The sequence below is a fragment of the Lepidothrix coronata genome, unplaced genomic scaffold (assembly GCF_001604755.1).
Source record: "Lepidothrix coronata isolate B3197 unplaced genomic scaffold, Lepidothrix_coronata-1.0 Scaffold119, whole genome shotgun sequence".
In the NCBI taxonomy this organism is placed as follows: Eukaryota; Metazoa; Chordata; class Aves; order Passeriformes; family Pipridae; genus Lepidothrix; species Lepidothrix coronata.
The window spans coordinates 2,751,604-2,775,185 of NW_016690299.1; the positions used below are offsets into that span (position 1 = coordinate 2,751,604).

Genomic DNA, 23,582 nt, shown 5'->3' on the forward strand with positions numbered 1-23,582 from the left:
AATGTCTGAGGATTGGTAATGGGATACAAAGCCATTCACCTCTAGGTCACCGTTGAATCCCAGCCTCAGGCTGGCAGTGACCAAAAGTTGTTACCACTGATGCAGGCTCAGTGACCTCTGGCAGATGTGTCAGGTCAGGTTTACTCAGTTGCCTCTTGGTGTTGGAGGCAGGACTTAGAGCAAGGTCACAGCAGCTTTGGGTGATGTGAGGATCCCTCATTGCTGTCCCTGTCCCTGGGCTGTGGTTCCCAGCGTGGGATGGGGTGGCACTCGTGACAAGCACCATTCTGTTCACTGGACACCAGGTATTTTGAGGTGTGTGTAGCAAAAAAAAAAATCATAAGAGTGTCCTGGGTTAGGGTTAAGATTAAAGAGGTGTGGTTAGCTTTGGGAAGGTTCAGGAGAAATCAGACTAATCATAGTTCCTTGGTGTCATCCAAACTCTTCTTGCTGCAGCCTTTCCAGTGTTGGTAGAACTCTGAGTTCAAATATCCGACTTGCTTTTTGGTTTTCCAGCTGTGTAGCACCACAACATGCAGCCAAAGGAAGTGGGAAATTGAACCTCCATGTCTGTATGTTATAGTGGCCTTCTCCATTTTGACTGACTGATGTTATCTGAGTCCCTCTCTGAAACTGAGAAATCAGTTGTGAGAGAAATCAAATCCCGCTGTGTTAAAAAGCTTCATTTCCATCCTTATTAACATGGATGAAATCTCTCCTTAGGTTGAGAATTTCTTCTGTATGGGATCTCCATTAGCAGTGTTTTTGGCACTGCGTGGCATCCGTCCAGGAAACAGTGGGAGTCAGGACCATATTCTGCCCAGGACAATTTGTAATCGCTTATTAAATATTTTTCACCCAACAGATCCAGTGGTGAGTCTTAATTGCAGCTTTTACCTTGACTGTTTTTAAGCATCAGCTCTCTCATAATGTGTGATCTGCAAAGTGTGTGAATCAACACCGAGTGTGTTCCAGCAGAGGACGATTTGTTAATGAGTATTGTACAATGTCTCGGGTTTTGGAACTGTAGAATAACAATTCCTACAAATAATTGCCTGAGGTATCATATATTTTGCTTCTCTTTTCGTACTAATAAGCACAACATTTGAGATTACACTGATTATTTTTTGTTGCAAAGAAATAATCCTTTACAGATGAGGATTTTGTGTTTAACTTTCTGACTTGCACTAAATATCATCTGTTCAAAGACAATACTGCTGTTAAAAAAGGCTTCACAAGCAGTTTACAAGATGCTACAGGAAAAAAAAAAGACTGTTTTTTTCCCAAATGATCCTGAATAACAGCTTGTTAGAGGTGGGATAGTACTTGGAAGAGAATTATTGGTGTAGCTTTACCCTGTCCTTACACTCTTCCATAGACAGCCTACATTATCTGTTACAAAGGGCAGGATGATGAAGCTGCATCACCTTGGCAACTTCTTTGATGCAAACCTGATTTGGAATTTGATGTAGAATAGCAACTGGGGGATGCTTTTGCATTTAAAGTGCTTCACCTGAAGTATATTCAGACTTCTTTCCAAACATGCTGGTTCTTGCTCATCTCAAGGTCGTGTTCAGCTCCAGCTACTCCAAAATCAGAATTTTCCTGGGTAGTGTAGAACATGGTCAGTCTGTGATCCCACAAAGAGTAACTTCACTTAGTTTTAAGATAAAGAAGTGCAGAATGTTTTTCTACACTTAAGTAAACAAAGAAAAACAATGAATCAATAGAAAATTATTTTTTTAATAAGCAGAATTGACGATTTGCACAGGGGTCAACAAAGAGTCGTCAAACAAAACATTTACACAGCCAGTTCCTCCCTCTCTGTTGTGCAAAATCAGCTTAACTTTATACAAAGTTTGCTCTGGCAGTGCATATTAAAATCCATCTGAAAGGGACTTGTGTGTTGCTAACAGTCAGGTACAGGTGTTGCATGTGCTAAAGTGAATGCACAAACAACTGGGCAATTCATAAATCTTCCAGGTGAAAGTGAACTTCCCTGTGAAAATAAAAGTGAATCAGACCATAACACCAAAACTCTGTCAGCTTCTAGGCTTTGCTTCTTACAGATATTTTGGATTTGAGGTTGGAGAGGACTCTGTATGTGAAAAGAATGTGATTATTTTTTAGTCTTGACGCTCAAAGGTTGTTTTTTCGTTGTTTTTTTTTTAATCTCCTCTTGCAGGCCTATAGGTTAGAACCTTTAATTCTGAAGCACTACAGCAACATTTCGCCTGTCCAGATCCACTGGTACAACACGGCAAACCCCCTCCCTTACGAGCACATGAAGCCAAGTTTCCTCAACCCCACAAAAGAACCTACCTCAGTTCCTGACAGCGAGAGCGCTTCGGCGGCGCCGAGCCCGACCACGTCCCCGGTGATGGTCCGGCGGCACTACGGGGAGTCCATCACAAACATAGGCAAAGCCAGCATATTGGGTAAGGTCCTTTGTGCCCTTTGGGTCAGGAACAGGAGCCCCCTGTGGAGCTTCACTGCTCCGTGGTGCTGAGTTACAAGCAAACTCTGCTCTGGGGACAGGCTGGGAGAGCTGGGGGGGTTCACCTGGAGGAGAGAAGGCTCCAGGGAGACCTGAGAGCCCCTTCCAGGGCCTAAAGGGGCTCCAGGAGAGCTGGAGAGGGACTGGGGACAAGGGCCTGAAGGGACAGGATAAGGGGGAATGGCTTCAAATTGCCAGAGCACAGGGTTAAATGGGATATTGGGAAGAAATTCCTGGCTGGGAGGGTGGGGAGGCCCTGGCACAGGTTGAGTAGAGAAGCTGTGGCTGCCCCTGGATCCCTGGAAGTGTTCGAGGCCAGGTTGGATGGGGCTTGGAGCATCCTGGTCTAGTGGAAGGTGTCCCTGCCCACAGGACAGGGCTGGAATTAGGTGATCTTTAAGGTCCCATGATTCTATTCCTGTGTGTTTCACAGAATCAGAAAGGTTTTGTTTAATTTTTTTGTTTTAATCCCAGCTGATGTTTTACTTCAAAATAAAAAACAGTTTACATATGCTGGAGTCAGGGCTTGCTGGAAGATGATGTAGTTTATGCTATTGTTGCCTTACTTTTGTCTCTCTTACTGAAGTAACATCCCAATGATTTAATAGTTTCCACTCTATTTCATGGAAAAAAAAGTTAAATTAAAGCTTGTGTTCTGACTACGTTTTCTGGTATTGGTGAATAAGAGAAAAATCACACCATGTAAACTATTACAGTTATATTTAACTCATGATTCTACAATAGGAAATTCAGGCTGTTTTAATATAAAGTCTGTTCCCTTCTGGCTTTCTCAGTCAAAATAAGCCCTGGTTTAAGTGAGCTTAAACCCCCTTCACTGGAGCTTATACTTGAGCATGCACTTGCAGTTTTTGTTGACTCAAGGCTTTTCTTTAGCTCTCTGTGTAGGATTTGGAATAATCTTAGTGCCAGGAATCTTCCCCATCAAATAAGTAAAGTATATAAACGCAGTCTAGTCCTTAAGTAGAAATATGTAGTATTTCAAAGCAGGGTGGCTTTTTTTTGGGTTACTATAGTAACTTTAATGTCTTGTCCATGAGGTGGCAGCAAAGTCGGGATAAAACACGACACGACACGACTGCTCTTAACTTTTACACTCGTCTTCCTGAGCAACCAAAATAGTCCTTTTAAAGGATGATATAACATTTTTAAATGTCTGTAAGGGCAATGCCAACTTAAGGACCCTTAACCAGAAGAATGCCTTAAATGTCCTGATGGGATTCTTAAGTGCAGGAGGAGCCAACATTGCTATAAAGCATTTTGTCTTTGACTTTTTACGAGAGAGAAATTACAGCATGTCCTTTGAAGTACCAGATTTCTCGCAGCAGAAGTGATCTCATGTGTTTTTTTTCCCCTAAATGCAGTTTCCAAATTACAGCTTTTGCTTGTGCACAAGATTAGTCTTGGGATAAACAGTGCACTCTTCAGTCAGTGCACTCTTCAGTCAGATGAGCTGTTCCCACCCTAGAAAAGCACCGAGGAGTGTTTTCAGTCGCCTGTCACTCAACTCTAATTAGTGGGTGCTACACTGACTTTAATTTGCAGTTTGATTTATGCTCCTTGGGGTTTCTTTCCCCCTCCTTGCCGGATGCAGGAGCTGCGAGCATCGGGAAGGGCCTCGGAGGGATGCTTTTCTCGAGGTTTGGCCGATCCAGCACAACCCCACAGACAATGGAGACGGGAAAAGAAGGAGCTGAGGGAGAGGACAAGAAGGCCACAACTGTTGGGACACCCCCTTTACCCCACAGCAGCTCGGGCTTCCTCGAACCCACAGGTGGGTGATGAGTCCACCTGACAGACTGGCAGAGGTTGCCCAGAGAAGCTGTGGCTGCACCACAGCTGGAAGTGTCCAGGGCCTGGAAGTGTCCAGGGCCTGGAAGTGTCCAGGGCCTGGAAGTGTCCAGGGCCAGGTTGGACGGGGCTTGGAGCAACCTGGGATAATGGAAGGTGTCCCTGCCTGTGGCAGGGGGTGGAATGAGATGGTTTTTAAGGTCCCTTCCAACCCAACCCATTCTGGGATTCTGTGAATCTGTTCCTGTGTTTTGAATTTCTCAAGACTCCAACGACTGACTCTTTGTTCTTCCTTTAATCTTTTTGTCCTCTCAAAGGAGGTTTATCTCTATATGTGTACATACATGTCCACCATATGTACATGTATGTACATATGCCTATAAAAGTTTGGGCTAATGGGATCTGCATATCAGTAATTCCTAGACTTCCAATAGAAAAGCAATATAATTGCTACATGGAATCCCACTTACCATTTATGATTAAATGGATTTATTTAAATTTTATAGAATGGTTTGGGTGGAAAGGGACCTTAAAGACCATCTCGTTCTACCCCTGCTGTGGGCAGGGACACCTTCCACTAGACCAGGTTGCTCCAAGCCCCGTCCAACCTGGCCTTGAACACTCACAGGGAAGAATTTCTCCCTAATCTCTAACCTAAACCTGCCCTCTGTCAGTTTAAACCCTTTCTCCCCCATACATTTCCTATTTCCCCACACAGTTCCAATTCTGAAGCAATCTGGATTTAAAGACACATCATACTGGAAGCAGAAGTTGCCTCCCTTGTCCTGATCTGAACCACCCAGAACATAAAGTGCAATTTTAGCAGCTGAGGGTTTTTTTTTTAAAAATGTAGGTACTTCCTTTAAGGGAATTCATTCTTGATTTTATTTCTGAACTCCCCATCGCTGCAGGGTGGGGGGGATTTTTGCAATCAGAGGAGTCACAAGTGTGTTGTATCTTGTGACAGCGTTCACATGATGGATTGTTGTCTGTTCATCACAACAGATAACCTGTCTGAGTCACTGTTTGAGGACAAGAAACTCATTTTAGGCTCGAGGGAAATAGAGGGGCAGGACGGAGCTGCCCACGAGCTCCTTCCGGGGGCGGCTGGCACGTCCAGGGCTTTCTGCATGGATGCCACAGCCCTCTGTGCTGAAAGCCATCCCTGCTCCATAGAAGGAGAACGTGGAGCAGAGGCCAGCGAGGCTGAATGATGCAATCCACAGCCAAGGGCTTTGCTTCTGAGAGGGCGGCTTGTGGTGGGGTTTGGCAGCCGCCCAAGTCCCGTAACGGCCTCTCGGAGCCGGTCGGGGTGTCCTTCCTGCAGAGCCACTGGGGTTTTTTTGCATGTACACATCTTCCTGGAAATGACTGTGGTTGTCTCCTGGTATTCCAAGGCTCTGACTCCCTCTCCTTGCTGCAAAGTGGGGTGATGCTCCTGGGAGAGCACGGAGACGTGTCGTTCTATGCCGGTGCTTGTGCGATGCTCCCTTTATGTGCTCTCGGAGCCAAGAATTAAAATTCTTTCAAACTGGCTTTGATAAATGGCTGCATTTTTGACTCAATATGGGGGGCTGGCTTTTGTAGCTAAGCAGCCCTTTAGGTTTTTTTGTCCTTTTTATTCTATTGCTCCTTGTAGAGATTTTCTGACAACTAAAGTGCCTTAACAATGGATTAACCATCGGTCCAGTTAAAATGCAGTAGAAATTGCTTTGAGTGTGGCATTAATCAAAGAGCCATTGAAATAAAAGGATAACTGCTGAAATATATTTGGAATAATCAGGATATTAAAAGGGCTAGAGCTGTGGAGGGACAACTTTGCAGAAAGGACTTGTAGTATTGGGTGTAGTCTCCTTGTATAAACACTAAAAATGAAAGAAATCCATTTATTTCAGAAAGTTCTGAGCACCCACCCTCTGAAAGACAGTGTTTCCTAGTGGGGCCTCAGCATTTGCTGACTATTTCTCTGTAGTTATCATAACAAGTATAAATAAATGTATTTATAGAGTTACTATAAGGAAAACAGCTGCTTAAAAACATGCCAGCTTTTCCCAAGCTTTAGAATCATAGAATCATATAGGTTGGAAAGGACCTCTAAGAACAGGTTTAGTTTCCTTTTAGCTTTTGTTTTCCTGAGCTAAGCACCACTCTCAGGTCAGGTTTGTGCTAAATGCATGTGCATTAAAATGTATTTGTATATTAATAAACTTTGATTTGGTCGAGTGTCCCGTGAAACGTAAACACAGAGATATTACGTTTGTTTTATGTACAACAAGTAGAATCAGAACCCAAAGCTGATGGCAAAACATGCTGGTGTTTTTACAGTTCTAACACCATTTTTGTTTCGTGTTCATTTTCCAGTGGAACTGGAGCACAGGATCGACTTTGAGCTCAGGGAAGGTCTCGTGGAGAGCAGGTACTGGTCCGCAGTCACATCCCACACTGCTTACTGGTCATCCCTGGATATTGCTCTGTTCCTTCTAACCTTCATGTACAAACAAGACCAGGAAGAGACTGACAAATCCAATTTAGACACTATTTGAATTTCTGACTGTGGATGGGAAAGGAACTTTTCAAACCAGTGGCACAAAACGGATGTTTGACTGCAGAGCTGCAGCGTCCCAAGGCGTGGAGGTTTCAGGTTTAAGTGCATGTTTGGAGGTTTTTTTCCTGTTTCTAAAGAGGAAAAATGATTTGTATTTCGAAGCACTTTATAGTTTTAAACATTTTGCAGTGCTTGATCAGACCTGAAAGGGTTCCAAACTCTTGTTAACGTGGGCTGTGTAAAGAGCCAAATCCAGCGTGTCCATCCCGTAAGCACGTCGTGCAGTGTGCTTGGGTGACATCCTTGCTAATGACCATAATTGCTGTTTAGTTCATTAAACTGTACAAAAATTAGTTGATTCAAAAATAAAACCCACTAAATTAATTTCCAGTAACAAAAATACATAGTTCAATGCAAACCTAAAACTGCCATGTTCTGATGTTTTATGTACTGGTGAATAACCAATGGTGGTGTCATTTTTCCAGGACTTTATTCAGCTCCACATCCAATTATCCACATTGAAAGCCCATTCTGACTGCTGGCTTCTGGGGGCCTATTCTACGTGACACATTTAGAAAACTAATGCTGAAGGAAAAAAAAAAAAAAAGCATGAGGCAAATATTTGAAATACTGTAATTATAATTTATTATTCTCTCTAATCGTTTCATTTTATTCCAGTGTATAAAACATGACTTTTTTACTGGTTTCTTTTGACATAATTTAAGAACCACATTTATTTTCTACAGTGTTTAAGACTTTTTCTCAGAAATACATATCTTTGTACTACTATTCAAATGAATATATGGACACTGTGGCACACTTTAAGTATTTTTTCATTAAAAATAAATATTTGTGGTTTCACACAAATGACATCAGTCACGTTCTTCTCAGAGGTAAGTGTGTGCCTTTGCTTTCTCAGGTTCCAAGTGCTTCTCAGGCACATTAGATTGGTTTGCAGAGGATCCAGCTGTCCTTTGTTTACCACAATTAAATGCATATATATGTGTGTGTTTGTATAAAAACATATGTATATTTATGTGCAAGGATCTTATCGTGAGGAAAGGGAGCACCATAAAATAAACTTGGTGAGGCCTGAGAATACCAGCATTTAGGTTAGGCTTGTATCTGCAGCTAATTAGAAGTCAAGAGGGAAATATTGGGATGAAAGGATTAAAACAACCTGGAAGGCTCTGGAGTAGAAATGTCGGATGTTTGACCTCTGAGCTGCCTTTGCCTGAGGTATTTATGATCTGGATGGCACATGTGGAAGCTGCAGAACCTAAATTTCAGTTAAAAAAAACAACAAAAAATAAGTCTGTGGTGTTGGTGAAGAGTTCTCAGTGTAAACAGATGTGGCAGCATCAGCCCAGAGCAGCAGCCTGAGATATGGAAACCATCCAGAGTTCCCTTTTTGAGGGGAGACAGTGGCTCTTCTCCCAAATCATACTTATTATGGGCTGCTGGGGGAAGGAATTGGGATCTAGGACTTTGTGTGGTGTTATGGACTTGGGAATAATTCTGAAGGGGGAAAAAACAACACGGAAGGGAGGAGTGGAGGGGATGGGAAGGGAAGACGACACAAACAGCAGGGAACCAGGATCCAGCATTCAAATGGTGGAAAGGACCTTGCTTCAGTGTGGGTCTGTGAAAAATTCCATCTGGCCTCAGAAAATTGGAGCTCTCCTGCCTGACATGTTTACCTTGGGTGATGAGCAATCGTAAGAAAGGAAAACAACCCTCCAAGAGGAGGGAGCTGGACACCTCTGCTCCAGCAAACAGCCTGGTGTTTACAGTACTGCCTTCCCAGATAAGTTGTTTAATCAGCTCTTCCTAATCAGGACAACTGAAACACAAAAAGGAGAATCTCCTTTTTTATATTTAGCACGTGCAAAGCGTTTCCAAATGTGCGTGGTTGGTGTTTCAGGAGTCGGAGTTGGATCGTGTCGCTGCTGCCTTATCCCTTTACACCCCTGGATCCACAGTGGATCCCTTTTTAAAGGCTGTAAACAAAAGGGGTTAATTCCTGTCATTCTTGTGGTCTGTGTAAACTCTGCTGTTGTCCAGAACATGTTTCAGATTTATGGAATAGCTGCTCCCCTCGCCTCAGAACATGCTGGTACTTGCTGACTGCTCTCCATATAAGGGATGGGATCCTACTTTTAGGTACGTGCCCCTTGGAAAATCGGGGAGAAGATGGAGCTGAGGAGTAAATCATATTGCTGGGAGGAGAAGGGATAATGAGGACCAATACCTGTTCAGCCCTTGGCATTTTTCCTGAGTTAATGGACGTGTTTATTTACGATTCTGCTCTAATTAGTAACTCCACGGACCACCTACTTATCTCCAAGCTTAATTCCAAACAAAAAACACACCTTGAAAGAATAAATGGAGATTTATTTTAAGTATATGCAGAGATGTTAAGCACGCTGTGGGCAGGCTTTCATCTCTTTAATCCTCAAAAAAATATCTCTCATCCTCCTGCAAAGACGAAATCCTGTTTAAAAAGTAGATTTTGAAGGTGGCAGAAAAAGGATTGCCCCGTTTCTGTTCTGTGGTGTAGCAGGGATTCAAGTAGGGTCACGTCTCTGCATGCTAAAGTCTAGATTTCATGCTTAAAACTTTCTGGTCAGATGGTCTGTGGCATAATACAGAGCTGGAATGTCCTGGCTTCCAATTACTGACTTGTTTTCCTCTGCAAGGACAATGTTTAGCTTTCCAAGCTGTGTTGACTGGTGGTTTTTCTTGAGAAACCAAGATAAGGGGAATGTTCTGCGCCACTGTCAGTCTCGGGCCTGATACCGACCTGTTTTCAAAACTTGGCCTTGAGCTCTTTGTCCAAATTTGACAAGGTCGTTTTTGCAGATAATGAGCTTTAATTTTATTATTTTTTCTTCATTCCGTCCCTTTGCTCCTAATTATTCTGTCATGGTTTTACTACAACCTCCTTTCCATTTATATACACTCACGCTCTGCTTTCCTGCCAGAGTTGCTGGAGTCAGACACCCTGTGCTTCATTTCACAGTCTGGCTGGCCAACTCCAATTATTTTATCTCCTTTCCTAATTAGCATTATCAGGCCGAACTGAAATATGTTCCACGTTCTCATCCCTGTATTTTGCCTGGTTGCCACCTCTTCTTCCTGCTTTCCTGCTCTCCTGGTGCTCCTTTCCCATCGAGCCGATTCTGCCCGTAGCTGAAGAGTTGGGAATTGATTTTATTCAAGTCGAGTCCATGAATCACTGTGTCAACTGTTTGCATTTAGATAGTTAATGTATATTTGTGTGCCCTCTGCCCAGCAAGTTTATTTGGAATTCCTTGTTCCCTGTTTTTCCATTATTGGCTTGGAGATTAGGTTTCTGCCTCCATGCATCGTTTTTTCTGCTCAATTTGGCCTTCAGGTGATTTATCTGTGGTTGTACAGGGTCACCTCCCCAGTCTCTGCCAAACATCTTCAGTCACCATCAGGAAGCTTTTACACACCAAGACCCAGTTTGAGCTGCATTTAATAATCATTTTCTACCAGAAAACCACCCCTTTCTTGGTATAGCTTCTCCCTCTCTCTTCCACAGGTATTTTTTAGATATCTTGTCTCTCTCCTCTGACACTCAAACCTCTTCTGAAGTGCTGGGGTTTCATCTCTGCTTGATTTCTGTCTGCTGGAGTTGACACTTGATTCGTGCTTGTCTGAGCATCCTCAAGACTTCAAGGGAAATTTTGGCACCCACCTGAATCCTAAGGGGCAGATCCTAGTGTTGTGATCCCCCAGACTTCTCCTGAAAGCTCAGCATCAGCAAATCCCATCTGGACGTGCTCAGCTCCCAGGATGGGTTTGCATGTTCCCTCTCGCTGCGTTTGTGTCGTCTCTGGCTGCTGCCGTCAGCTGAACCCTGGGACTGACAAAGCACTTTCTGTCATTGTCCATGAATTTTGGCATGTCAGCCGGCAGTGGAGCTGGGCTGGTCTCTCCTAAGGCTTGTTCCTTGCTCCTCGTGTTTCTCCTGCTTCCCTGGGGGCCCATTTGACCCACACTTTGCTATAGAAACACAATGTTCTGTGTTTCCCTGCGTGCCGTTGCTGAAGCACTAAAACTGCCAGCACAGCTCACAGTGTGTTGACACGGACTCCTCTTCCAAGAGAAGTCCTAATCCATGGAGAGAAATACCTGGCTATGAAGTTTCAGTTCACCCTGGAGGTCAGTGCTCTCTGGTCCCATTGGAAAGCAAATTCCAACCTCAGCCTTTTCCCCTCTCTCCCCAGCTGCAGCTCTCTAGCAAACCTTGGCCAGTCCTTTCCCCTTGGGAGTGAGAAATCAGTGGGCACCCTGCAAACACGAGATGTCCTGGGAGCCATCTCTTGTGGTTTGGAAATCCTCGATGATTTATCCAAAGAGGGGTTTTTCATTCGACAATTCTGAGAGCATCTGCCATGGATTAACTTCTTTCTTTGTTTCATAAATAAAATACCATTTCTGCCCGTTCCCTGGGGCCTCATTGATCGTGGGCATGGACACAGAATCATAGAATCCACAGAATGGCTTGGGTTGGAGGGGACCTTAAAGATCATTTAGTTCCAACCTCCCATGGGGTTGAGATGGGAGAGGTGAAGTCCAGATTTCTCAGCAGGCTGCAGCCATGACCAGACACTCGAGCTCCAAGGGCCCCACATCCAGTTTGTTGTTCTTGCTGGTTTTATGCCTCTTTCTCCAGAAAGTCAGTATCTCATCTCAGGCTGGTCCCATGCTGTGTGCTTAAAGGGCGGCTCTGTCTCACCATCTCACTGTGCCCTTCTGGTTTTCTGTTCGTGTTCCTCTGCCTGCACAAAGCCCAGACTGGTTGGAAAGCAGAGCCATGGGAAGGGGGGAAAGGAGAGCAGCTCTGCTGGCTTTGGATTTGTGATCTCTGCACCTACTGCTGTCTCTCACACCTACCCAAAACTAAAAACAAGTTTGTGCTGCCACCAAAGAATCCCAGAATGGTGTGGGTTGGAAGGGACCTTAAAGTCATCTAGTTCCAAACTCCTGCCATGGGCAGGGACACCTTCCACTATCCCAGGTTGCTCCAAGCTTCGTCCAACCTGCCCTTGGACACTTCCAGGGATCCAGGGGCAGCCACAGCTTCTCTGGGCAACCTGTGCCAGGCCCTCCCCACCCTCACAGCCAAGAATTCCTTCCCAATATCTAAACTAAATCTCTCATGAAACCAGCCAGCCCTCAGGGAGGAATTGGGGCTCCCCCCCTCGCCATGGGGCTGCCCCAGTTCCTGCCCTTTGTGAGTCCAGCTGGGCAGGAACAGGCCCCCCTTCCGGCTCCCAGGGCAGGGGTTTCCTGTTGGAAATGCAAAATTGCAAAAACCTCTGAAAGATGAGAAGAGCCAAAACATGCACAGATGTTTTATCTTCCCACCTTTCCATCCCGCTCCCGTTTGTGTTGAGCTGAAGGGCTGAACGGGGAGCATCCATCTTTTGCAGTCGGAAAATGCCCGTGTCCCGCTGGATGTGGATATTTTATTACTGCAGGATTTGTCAGAAATTTTCACATTCGTAATTACTTTTAAGTAACAAATAGTTAAGTTTTAAAAATAACTCCACGTACTTTCAGCATTGCAAGATGCACTTTCAGTATGGAAATTCTTAGACTAATTTGCAAAGAGGGACAGACGACTTAGAAAACAAACCCCACTTTTTAGGACAAGGGGGGATGGTTTTAAATTAAAAGAGGAGAGATTTAGATTGGATTTTAGGAAGAAATTCTTGGCTGTGAGGGTGGGGAGGCCCTGGCACAGGTTGCCCAGAGAAACTGTGGCTGCCCCATCCCTGGAAGTGTTCAAGGCTGAGTTGGATGGGGCTTGGAGCAACCTGGGATAGTGAAGGTGTCCCTGCCCATGGCAGGGATGAGCTTTAAGGTCCCTTCCAACCAAAATCATTCCGGGATTCCATAATTTTATCTCCCAGCTTCTGTCTTACAGGAGTCTGTTCCAGCAATGCCACCACTGCATTCCACCCGTGTTTTCCCAAATAGTTTCCCAACTTCTGGGCTCTGAAAGGCTCCTTCGGTTAATCTCTGTGCTTTGGATGAGGTGAGATCCTGTTGGAAAAGGAATCCTTAAAGGTCTGGGATGCAGCCTTGTGTGCTCTCTAGGGAGGGCTCACACTGAGACAGCAGTTGAATGTTCTGTGTTTACAAAGCCTGATGTTGGGATGGGACAGTTCTGTCTCTTGGCAAACTCCTCGGGATTTCTCCTTTATGCCTTCCAGACTGACCCTCGCATGCAATTGTGTGTGTGTGGGGGGAGTTTTAATTTTCATATAAAACTGGAGAATTAAAAACCAGCAGGAGATAGGGAGGGAGGTGAGTCTGCTTTGTGGTGGCTGCAGAAAAGGGAAGAGGGTAGAAATGTTCTTTCCATGGATGTGTGCTCCGCTGTCACGAATCCACCTTCGTGTTGGATAGACCACATCTGCATGTGGAGGGGAGGAGGGGGGAGACAAACCAGGCAGGAGAGGCGCTGATTAAATCAAGGCAGAGCTTGGCAGCGCTGGGGAACAGCCTGATGTGTATCAGCCAGCACGTGTGCAACACATGTCGGAGCTTGATGTTCCCATCAGGAGCCGTGGGCGCGCAGCAGATGGCAGAGAGCAGGATGAGAGGTACAGACCTTCCTCCCAACGGGGGCTCGGTCCTGCCCCAGCACCCTCTTACTCACAGAATCCCAGAATGGTTTGGGTTGGAAGGAATCTTAAAGATCATCTCAGTCCATCCCCTACCGTGGGCAGGGACCGGGTTGCTCCAAGCCCCGTCCAAGCTGGCCTTGGACACTTCCAGGGATCCAGGGGCAGCCACAGCTTCTCTGGGCAACCTGTGCCAGGGCCTCCCCAGCCTCACAGCCAAGAATTCCTTCCCAATATCCCATCTAACCCTGCCCTCTGGCAGTTTAAAACCATCACCCTTTGTCCTATCAACTATTCTTTGGGATTGAGTGATCCCCTCCTACTCACCATGAGCACACCTGAGCTAAGGAACTTACCCAGTATATCACTATCACAAGGCTTATCCTGGTGGGATTCAGTTCCTCCAGCGACCACACTCATCTGGGAACAGTCCTGCAAGGCAGCTCATCTCCTGTCTGCTTAGATGGGATCCCCCAGAGCTGGAGCAGGGAGCCCACAGCACACACATCTGTCTCCAGGGAGCTGCTGGTCTCTTCTCCCAGGTAACAAGTGACAGGACAAGAGGAAACAGCCTCAAGTTGCACCAGAGGAGGTTTAGATTGGATGTTGGGAAAAAATTCTTCATGGAAAAGAGTTGTCCAGCCCTGGCACAACTGCCCAGGGGCAGTGGTGGAGTCCCCATCCCTGGAGGGATTTAAAAGCCATGGGGATGTGGCACTTGGGGACATGGGTTAGTGGTGGGCTTGGCAGTGCTGGGGGAACAATTGGACTCAATGATCTTAGGGGGCTTTTCCAACCCAAACAATTCCATGACTGAGCCTGTCCCAATCCTGGGGGTTACCTGGTGCACCACCTCCAGCCCATTTTCTGTGAGCAGCCCCTGAGGAGCAGCTGGGTTGAGTTTCCTGTCCCAGAGCCACCTAAACTCGGGCACTGATGGATGGCTTAAGTCAGGAGGGATTGATGTGTCAGCTCCTCACCCAACACCAGGCTGCTTTCTAGGGATTATTCACTTTCTTTCCCAAGTCCTGGGGCTGCCCGAGTGTTACAACTTTACTGCCACCAGAGTCTTCGGGGGGGAGGGAGGAATGTCGATGATTTGCTGCTTCAGACTCCTTTCCTGCAGTGACTTTTGACTCTGAGTGGCCTCAGCAAGTGCCAGTGCCTGGGAATGCCTGGGAATGTCATTCCTGCGCTCTGCAATACGTCCCCACAGGAAAGTCAGAGTCCTGTGGATTTTGCAGCAAACGTTTTGCCAGTTTCTAGTCCTGCTTCATAACCCTGATGGCATTCTTGGCCTCCCTGGCTTTATGATTTATGGGGAAGTATTCCCAGCCTTTTGGGGGAAGCGGGAGCTCTGGCTGCAAGCTGTTCCTCTGTAAGCATCAGGCTCCTCCTGAGTTTATCCTGTGCTATCAAGAGAAGCTGTGTGTGCATCTGAGCACGGATAAATGCATTTTATGTGTTAGATACGTTTGCAGTGCTCACTTGTGACGCTTTAAACACACACCAAAGCTGTGTTTAAATCAGGGGTTTTAAACCTGCTGCAAAATCTCACCCTCTCCAAACAATTTAGTTAATTAACCAGCTAAATCAGTTCTTGCTGACTCTCCCTTGCAGATACCCCTCCTGAAGGAGATTTTTCTTTAGATTTGGATGAAATGCAACAGTTGAGTCATGATTTTCTCCCTGGCTCGGCTGCCGGAGCAGGGAATGTTGTTCACAATACTGGCTGTTGCCATATGCTTTTTTCATCAAGTTAAAGGGTGCAACTTTCTTTTTTGCTTCCCCCTCCACTGACTCACTCCCCAAATATGTTTCTGGTTAGGATGCCTTGTGACTTCTTCCTGACAGAAGGTTTTCTAGTTTGCAGGCAGCTCTGGGAGTCGTCTCCGCGAGCTCTAAAACATCCCAGCTCCTGGGAGGAGAGGACGGGTGTCCTGGAAGGGAGGAGCAGAAAGATGCTTACCTGGTTTTTGGGTGCTTGGTGTCTTTGGGGAGCTTTCCTGCCCCAGAAATGGTTTTCCAGAAGCTGGTCAGTCCCGCTCCAATGCCCTTCCCATGTGGATTGTTGTGCCTGGGATGTTGAGGAAATGCCCAAGGGAATTTTGATGAGATCTCCCTGCTGGATCCTGTGCAGGGCCAGGAGTTGGACTCAGTGATCCTTGTGGGTCCCTTCCAGCTCAGGATATTCTGTGATTGTGTGATTAGGTGAACTTGGCCTTTTATCTGTTTATTTTAAGAAATGCTGGAAGTTAAGGTCAGGGGATGCTGCTTGGAAAGGATCTTGGAGAGACAGACAGACCAACATGTCCCTGCTGGATTTCTTTTAAGGCTTTGCCTTCTGTTGACCCCCAGACCTTCACCACTGATGCCAGATTTCCTAAGCAGGCTATAAATCATTCCAGTGATGCTTCCTGAACCTGGCCTTGCACCTGCAAGCACGGGAGTGGGTATCTGAAAACCAGAGTCCATCACACTTGTAGATGAGCATCCCATCCTCACTTCCCAAAGTCCTGACAGCCCAGGAGATGCCAGAGACTGGGAAGAACAGCTTGGCCTTTTCCAGCTGCAGGAACTGAGATGCTGAGAGTTAAGTGACTGGCCCAAAGCCAAAGTGCTTGGAAATGAGCCCAAATCTTCCTCATATTAGCTGGGATATGACTGTGTAGCATTCCTTGCCCTGCTGGAAATGTCACCCGTGGTCTCTGGAGCAGCTATCCTGCAAAGAACATCTCTTTTTTTTTTTTCCCCCGAAATCGTTTTTCCTTACAGGACAACCCCCATCTGTTTGATCTTGTGGGATGCAGGGGAGCAGGAACGTGCCAGCCTTTGTAGCACTTCTCATTTCCTACAACCTTGCCTGGAAAGTTAACTCGGGGCTTCTCCAGGCTGGGAATTTTCCAGAGAAAGAAAATTCCAGCTGAGCGGTTCTCCAGCAGCGCATCCCTGGGTGTTGGGGTGACGGCAGAAGGACATGTAAGGACACTGCAGGGTGTCCCTGCCTGATCCTGGCACCTCTCCCAGGGAACAGAAAACTGGATTCTCGTTCTCCCTGCCCCTTCCAAAGCATGGGAGCTGCTCTTCCCTGTGCCACCTGGGAAGCCACTTGCTGTGACCACAAGCTCTTTGGGGACAGAAGGTGGCAATTGTGGTGCCACCTGCCAAAGCCACCTGAGATCCCAGTGCTGCTCCCAGGACTTGGGTTTGTTCTCTTGGACAGCAGGTCCCATCTTTCCACTGGGGTCTCTTCCAGGAAGGACAAGTCATTTATACCCAGCCCTCCACATGGTAACCTCTCCTTGGAGATCCAGGAGTGACTCCTGCAAACTGGTGCCAAATTTCCATGTGATTTGATGGAACTTTGGGGTTTTTACTGTGGATTTTTTTTTCCTTATTCTTTCCAGTGCTGTTATCACTGTTCTTTCCTGGCTCTATCGTCATCCAGTGTCATCACTGGGGAGATGGAGGAGGAGGAGGCAGAGGTGTATCCCTGCAAGGGATAAAGGTTGGAATAACCCATCCTTGCTCAGCTGGCAGCATCTCCAGTGTCCAAAACACAATGGAGAGATGGAAGCAAATCCTGGCCACTCCACAGCCCTGCAGGGAAGGACAGGGGACTGGAGGCTTGAAAGAAAAAAATAGCCTGGCAGCACAACCTTATGGTTGAAAAAAAAACACCTGGATGTGTCAGGATTTTGGCTGTTGGACGGAGAAGTGGACAAGGAGCCAACAGTTGCTGGTGCTTGGTGTGGAGAGCTTTGAGGAGCCAAACAAGGTGATAAATGCCCTGACCCTGTTCATCATTGACAGGCCAAGATGGCAGAGCAGCAAAGGCCTGGGTTGGGATCCCAAACCTGCCCAGTGCCCCCCATCTACCCCTGAGAAGGCAGAACTGAACCTCCCACTCGTTGCTTTGGCTCCTGGTTCCCAGGGCTCTCCCTGTGTCCGTACTGCCCATGGAGCAGCAGCCCCAGCTGAAACCATGGCATCCATCATGGGGAATGACCAACCGCCCCCATCCTGATAGACAAGGGGTGCTGGTTTCCCACTGCAGAGAGCAGGGTTAGATGGGATATTGGGAAGAAATTCCTGACTGTGTGGTGAGGCCCTGGCACAGGTTGCCCAGAGAAGCTGTGGCTGCCCCATCCCTGGATGTGTCCAAGGCCAGGTTGGACGGGACTTGGAGCAACCTGGGATGGTGGGAGGTGTCCCTGCAGGGGGGTGGAATGAGATGAGCTTTAAATGTCACTTCCAACCCAAACCATCCTGTGATGCAACAATCCCATGATCTCTCTGCCATGGTGACCTCCTCTCACCCCATACAGCTCCCCCCTTCCCATCTGCTTCCCAAGAGCTTCCCGGGGGCCTGTTAAGCCACTTCAGAGCATTGACCTGATTTTCTCCTCTTCCCTGTGCGTCTCCAGGATGTTTCCTATCATGCTGCCATGGGCCTTGGCTTCTCCTCCCACCCTCCCACGGCTGTGTGCAGCAGTGTCTCGCAGCACATTCCTTCGCTCCGTAATCTCCGGCTTGCTATCTAAGGAGTTGAAGGATATTTCCACCCCAACAGTGCCAGAAAATACTGGCAACCACCTCTGTCTACCGTCCTCCCGTGCACACATCCAGCTCCCCAGCTCTCTGATACTCTGCCATGTTCAAACAACCATCACTGACAGGCAGCTCTCAAGGCAGCAGGTTGTTTTCTTTTCTGGCTGGGTTTTTTTTTCCCCCCCCCTTTTCCAAGCCCCAGCTGGTTCCTGCAGCTTCTTGCCCTGGTGACTGGGTTTGACTCTTCACTTCGAGAGTCTGTGCTGTGCCTGCAGCACCAGAGATGAAAATCTGCCACACACTCCTCTCCGTTCCCCAGGGAGCAGCAGGTCCGAGATGTGCCTGATCATTGCTGATTCCATCAATATCATCCTGCTGCACCTCAGGAACCATTCCAGACCAGCTTCCTATGCACTAACTGTCAGCAGGGATGAAAAGTTCTGGTCTGCTCCCAGCTGGGGATTGTCACTGGTATTTTTGTTGGTCTAGCAGTGATTGCTCTCTGTCCCGAGGTCTCAGCCACCTGCAGCTGTGAGGACACAAGTGGATGACCATCATTCCAACATGTGGTGGAGTTTGGGGCATCCTCAGTGCTGGATTCAGCACGCAGTGAGCGAGGACATTTACCTGCAGATGGAGACTGGAGCAAGTCCATGCATGGCAGTAACTTCAGACCCACCTTGGGAGAGAACACGGAACCACAGAATGGTTTGGGAGATCATCTTGTTCCAACCCTCTTGTCATGGGCAGGGATGCCACAAGAAGCTGGAATGAAGCTGTTGCTCTTTGGATCAGGCAGTTTAAGCAATGAGCTGCCCAAAGCCTTTAGTGGCCAGAGAAGGTGTGAGAGCCCTGCTGGCACAGTGTGGGCACACAGACCACCCAGGACGCCTGTTTCCTGGCTCAGCTTTAAAACCCACTAAGGATGGTGATTCCCCTCCCTCTTTCACTCCCTTATATCTAAACTGTCTCCCCAAAGTGATAATCTGAGTTTTTTTCCAAGTGATTTGTCCATTGCTTTTTGCCCATCCCTTGTGGAAAGGGGGAATAGCACATTTTCTCCCTCTTCCATCCCTCCCTCTCTAGGTAACATTTTCAGGCAGGTAAAGGAGGGTTTATCATCATTCTTTCTTTCTCCAGGGTAAAGACCCTGAATTCTTTCAACCTTTCCTCATCTGTCCCCCTCCTGTCTCACCAGGATCTGCTGATGAACTTGAAGTGGGGCTCCCCAGTGTCCCTATTTTGCAGGCAATGTGGGGCTGCACCAGGAACCGTCAGAGCACCACAGCAAGTTCAGCTGCAGTCACTGTGTGTCTTCCAGGGGCTCAAAAGTCACCTCAATTTCAAGCTTCAGTGGAATTTGGGGCATTCCCAACATGGTTGCCCATTCCTGGCCGGCTGAGAGCCCACCCCTCCTTCCTACAGGAGCTGCCAGTGGCTCCCCCAGCTCTGCTCGGAGACAAAATTCATCCCACCAGGCTGATTCAATAACATGGACCTTATTAAACCACCCCGACCTGCTCTGTCTCCATTTTTCCAGCACTAACTGCATTACCACCCCGCCTGCATCCGACCTTTCCGGTGAGGACTGAAGCTGAAAAAGCACAAAACCATCCAGCTGTCTGGGCATCATCCGTCTCCGGCTTCTCCCGGCGCAACGGGCTCCTGAACCTGCTCAGGGGCCGCAGCTACACGGGGGAACTCGGGTGTCTGAGAGGCAAATAAAAGGTATTTTCAACCCCTGGAATATTGCAATATCAGAAACCGATTTTCTGACTGATGTTCCCCAAATCCCTTTATTTAGCCCGGCGCTGAGCCGAGGCGATCCGCACGGAGAGACATGGATGTGACCGGGAAATCTGAGCCCGGTGTCCATTAGGGCACTAACCCTCCTGCTTCCCTGCAGCCTCCCGGTGTTAATTTCCCTGCAAAAGGAAGCAATTTGGGGTTATTTTTTAACCAATCCTGCACACAGGGGCTGTTGTGCTTTTCCACAAAGCAAACCAAACCAGCCGACCCGTGCATCCTGATCCCGGCTCCAGCAGGGAGCTGCGTCCTCAGTGGTTCTGGTCACTGCTGTGTGTCCGGCCTCAGCTTCTCCATCTGTAAAATAGGGAGAGAATTGTTGTCGTTTCCTTGGCTGCAGCCATTTGTACCAGGATATGATCAGGGACTGTGGGTAATCTGTGCCCAGGGAGGCTGCTCACACACACCCTGAACCCAGCAAGAGGAGCCAGGATATAAAGTCCCAAATTCCTAGAATGGTTTGGGTTGGAAGGGACCTTAAAACCACCTAGTTCCAACCCCCCTGCATGGGCAGATATATTTGAGTTTGGTTAAAAACAAAATACAAGAGCAGTCTGGGCAGCCCCATGGACACCCAAGAGAAGTGGTTGTAGGGGACGATGCTGAGTCACTCCCCCTGAACGTGTGACTTGGGGTCTGGGGGAAATCTGGGGGACTCACACAGGGTGAAAGTGTCCTTTTCCACCAGGGCTGTGTCCCCAGACACCCCATGGTGTCCCTGTGGCGTCAGAGCTTTGCTCAGGTGCCCGTTATCACCCGGCTCTCGTGGAGCTCTGACGTGGGAATCAATAAAAACCCTCCTGTGCTTTTTGTTCTCCGCCAGCACATGAGCAAAGGCAGCCAAAGCCAGCCAAATGTCCTCAGTGCCCTCCTCTCCCTCCTCCTCCTCCTCCTCCTCCTCCTCAGTTTTCCGCAGCAGGGGTGGGATTTATCAGGAGGGTGTGATTTATAGGACAGGTGTGATTTATGGGGCTGCTGCTATACTTGTTTGGCTGTTGGGGCTATGCAGCCTTGGAGAACTCCCTGCACCAGCGTGGCTTGCTTGGAGTCCCTGATTCCCGAGGTTTTGGATGCTTCTGGGACCTGACAGTGGGAATGAAGTGGTGGTGTTTCTGCTGTCAGACTCTCCTTCCTTCTGGCTGGGCTTGGGGGCAGTGGACACCCTCCCTGGGGAGCCCAGGGCTGTGTGGCTCCTTCTCAGGATGCCACATGAAGGGGAGGTGTGAAGTTTTGGGGGATAATTGGTCCATGAGTGTGTTCCAACTGCTCTCCACATCTGGATTTCCCCATCCCGCCCCTCTGAGCTGCTGCTGTTGTATCCCTGGTCATGGGGATGAAGAATAAGCCCACTTCAGAGTGTTTTTAGGGGCTGTGGGTTGGGGACAGGACCCTGGCACCAGGGTTGGTGGTGCAGGCCAGCATGGAGCATCCCAGTACCATCCAGAGGGGATGGGTGGCCCAGCCTGGTGTTTCTGGGGGTTTCACAGCAGGAAAATCATCCCAGTCCTTCCCCATCCTCATGTGCCTTGAGCAGCACTGGACAGCCCATCCCCAGGGCTGGATTTGCTTCCCCATTCCACAGTTTGGGGATGTGCACCGTGCTCCAGAGCAAACTCCAGAGCACGTCCCTGGGGGTGGGCGTGGCCCAGCACATCTCAGGGATGCCCCTCGGGTTCCCTAACAAAGCCTGACTGATGAGCTTTGCCTCGCCCTGATAGAGGGAAAACCTGGCCGGGAGCCAGTTTCCCCGGACCGTTGGGGATGGGAGAGCCAGGGCTGGAGAGATAACGGGATGTGTCGGTGCCAGGGCTGGGGTGGGGTGGGGGGTTGGTGCTGCAGCACTTGGTGGTGCCGGCCGTGGGGCTGCCACTTTGGAATCACACAGGACAGGGCCCCACAGGGTGCCAGGGGCAGTTTTCCTCCCCTCCTTCCTGACCTGGGAGACCTGCAGGGTGCTGGGTGCCAGCACAGGGTGCATTCCCACAGCTCCACTTTCCATCAAGTGACTGCCCCCAAAGGGCCTGAATAGAAGCTGTGAATAATTGATGGTGTAATTTGGGGATTTTTTTTCCCCCTCCCGTTGCTTCCCAGTAAATCATTCCCAAACAGACATTTTTCACTATCTGGCCAGCTCTGCAGAGGAATGTCAGATCCCTCAGATGAATTATTTGGGATTTTTGGTGTTGCTGACTAACAGTGGATAAATGACGCTGGGTGTTTCCTCTGACACCCCAGAGTCACCAACCCCGGGGATGCTGATTGAGTGTTGCGTGACATTTGGGTTTTCTTTGAGCCCCAGCTCCATGGGAGAAATCCAGCCTTCCAGCCTGGACTTTGTATTTGTAGAGGCAAATGAATAGGAGGCCTTCTGGAGGTGGAAAAAAGCCAGAACGGGAGAGGCAAAGGCTCAAAAAAATCTAATGGACAATAGAAAGTGGCTTAATATGTTGTATAATATGGGAGAAGAGGGGGGGTGGGAGATGTTTGAACCTTTGGGATGGATGGAGGCAATGGTCCAACATCCCTGGGGGTTCTGGAGGTGTTTGAAAGATGGATGGAAAGGGCAGCAGCTGAGTGGGACATGCTCCTGCATCCCTGTGCAGCAGTTACTGCTGGAAGTCATGAGGTGACATTAAGAGTCCAAGGTGAGTGGTACCAAACCCATCTCTCGGGCACAGGTGCCACAGAGGAAGATCAGCAATGGAAGGGGGTCCTAGGAATGCCAGCTGGGAGACACTCAGGCACCAAGCAGGGAGCTGGAAGGATATTTTGCAGCCCTGGGGATCAATCGGCTTTTAGGAGAATTTACCTGGGATTTATCCAAATTCTCCATCACATGGATTCAGGTGTCCAGCTAACAACTCCCTCTGGCTAAAACAGATGTTTTAGGATGCTCCAGGACCCACCAGCCCTTTCAGAAGGACACCAAGTGCAAGGACCCTTCTGACCATGGGGACAACCGACCAGAGAATGATTTGAGGCACGTTGCTTTCTTTGTGGGCCAAGGCAAGAGTCACACTCGGTGGAGGTCACTTCTGGCAGCTGGGAACATCAGAAGGAGGTCACTCCTGGCAGCTGGAAACATCAGAAGGACATAGAAAAAGGATAAAAGATAAACGACGGCACAGAGATTAATGTCAACAGGAAACTGAGGGCTGACACAGGCCGAGCCAGGAGCTGATAGCTGAGGAAAAAAACTCCCAGCCTGAGGCTTTGAGAACTTAACTGAGCCTAATTCCTGGAAAGAAGGTGAAGAGGGAACAGAGAAGAGCCCTGCAGCGGGGTTTGTCCTGCAGCACAAGCCTGGCAGGCTCCAGTGCACCGCGGGTGATGGCAGGAACCTGCGGCATGGAAATGAGGTGAGATTTTGTAGCTGTAGGGCAACAAAACCTTGGCTTGACTTACCCAGGGAGGAGGTTCCTTGCTCTGGCTTCGTGTCTGGTACCTGAGTGTAAATATCTCTTGCGTGCTAGGATTTATTCTGGAGGCTGCCAGGAAAAGTTGTGACTGCCCCATCCCTGGAAGTGTTCAAGGCCAGGTTGGAGCAACCTGGGATAGTGGAAGGTGTCCCTGCCCATGGCAGGGGGTTGGAATGAGACGGTCCTTAAGGTCCCTTCCAACCCAAACCATTCTGGGATTGTAATCTGTGATTTTGTAACCTTTGGGCATGAAGGACCAGGCTGGACGGTTGTGAGTCTCAAATCTTGGT

At 48.2% G+C, this 23,582-nt stretch overlaps 1 protein-coding gene across 1 annotated transcript in view; it reads left to right on the forward strand.

The window, feature by feature from the left end:
• The window catches only part of DDHD1 (DDHD domain containing 1), a 66,494-nt gene extending 58,776 nt beyond the window's left edge, over nucleotides 1–7,718 (forward strand). Inside the window, exons 9-12 of the mRNA XM_017825505.1 lie at nucleotides 724–873; nucleotides 2,186–2,438; nucleotides 4,110–4,289; nucleotides 6,668–7,718. Coding sequence (XP_017680994.1) covers nucleotides 724–873; nucleotides 2,186–2,438; nucleotides 4,110–4,289; nucleotides 6,668–6,849 — 765 coding nt within the window. The 3' untranslated portion in view covers nucleotides 6,850–7,718. The remainder of the gene's footprint in view (nucleotides 1–723; nucleotides 874–2,185; nucleotides 2,439–4,109; nucleotides 4,290–6,667) is intronic.
• The last annotated feature ends 15,864 nt before the right edge of the window (nucleotides 7,719–23,582 follow it).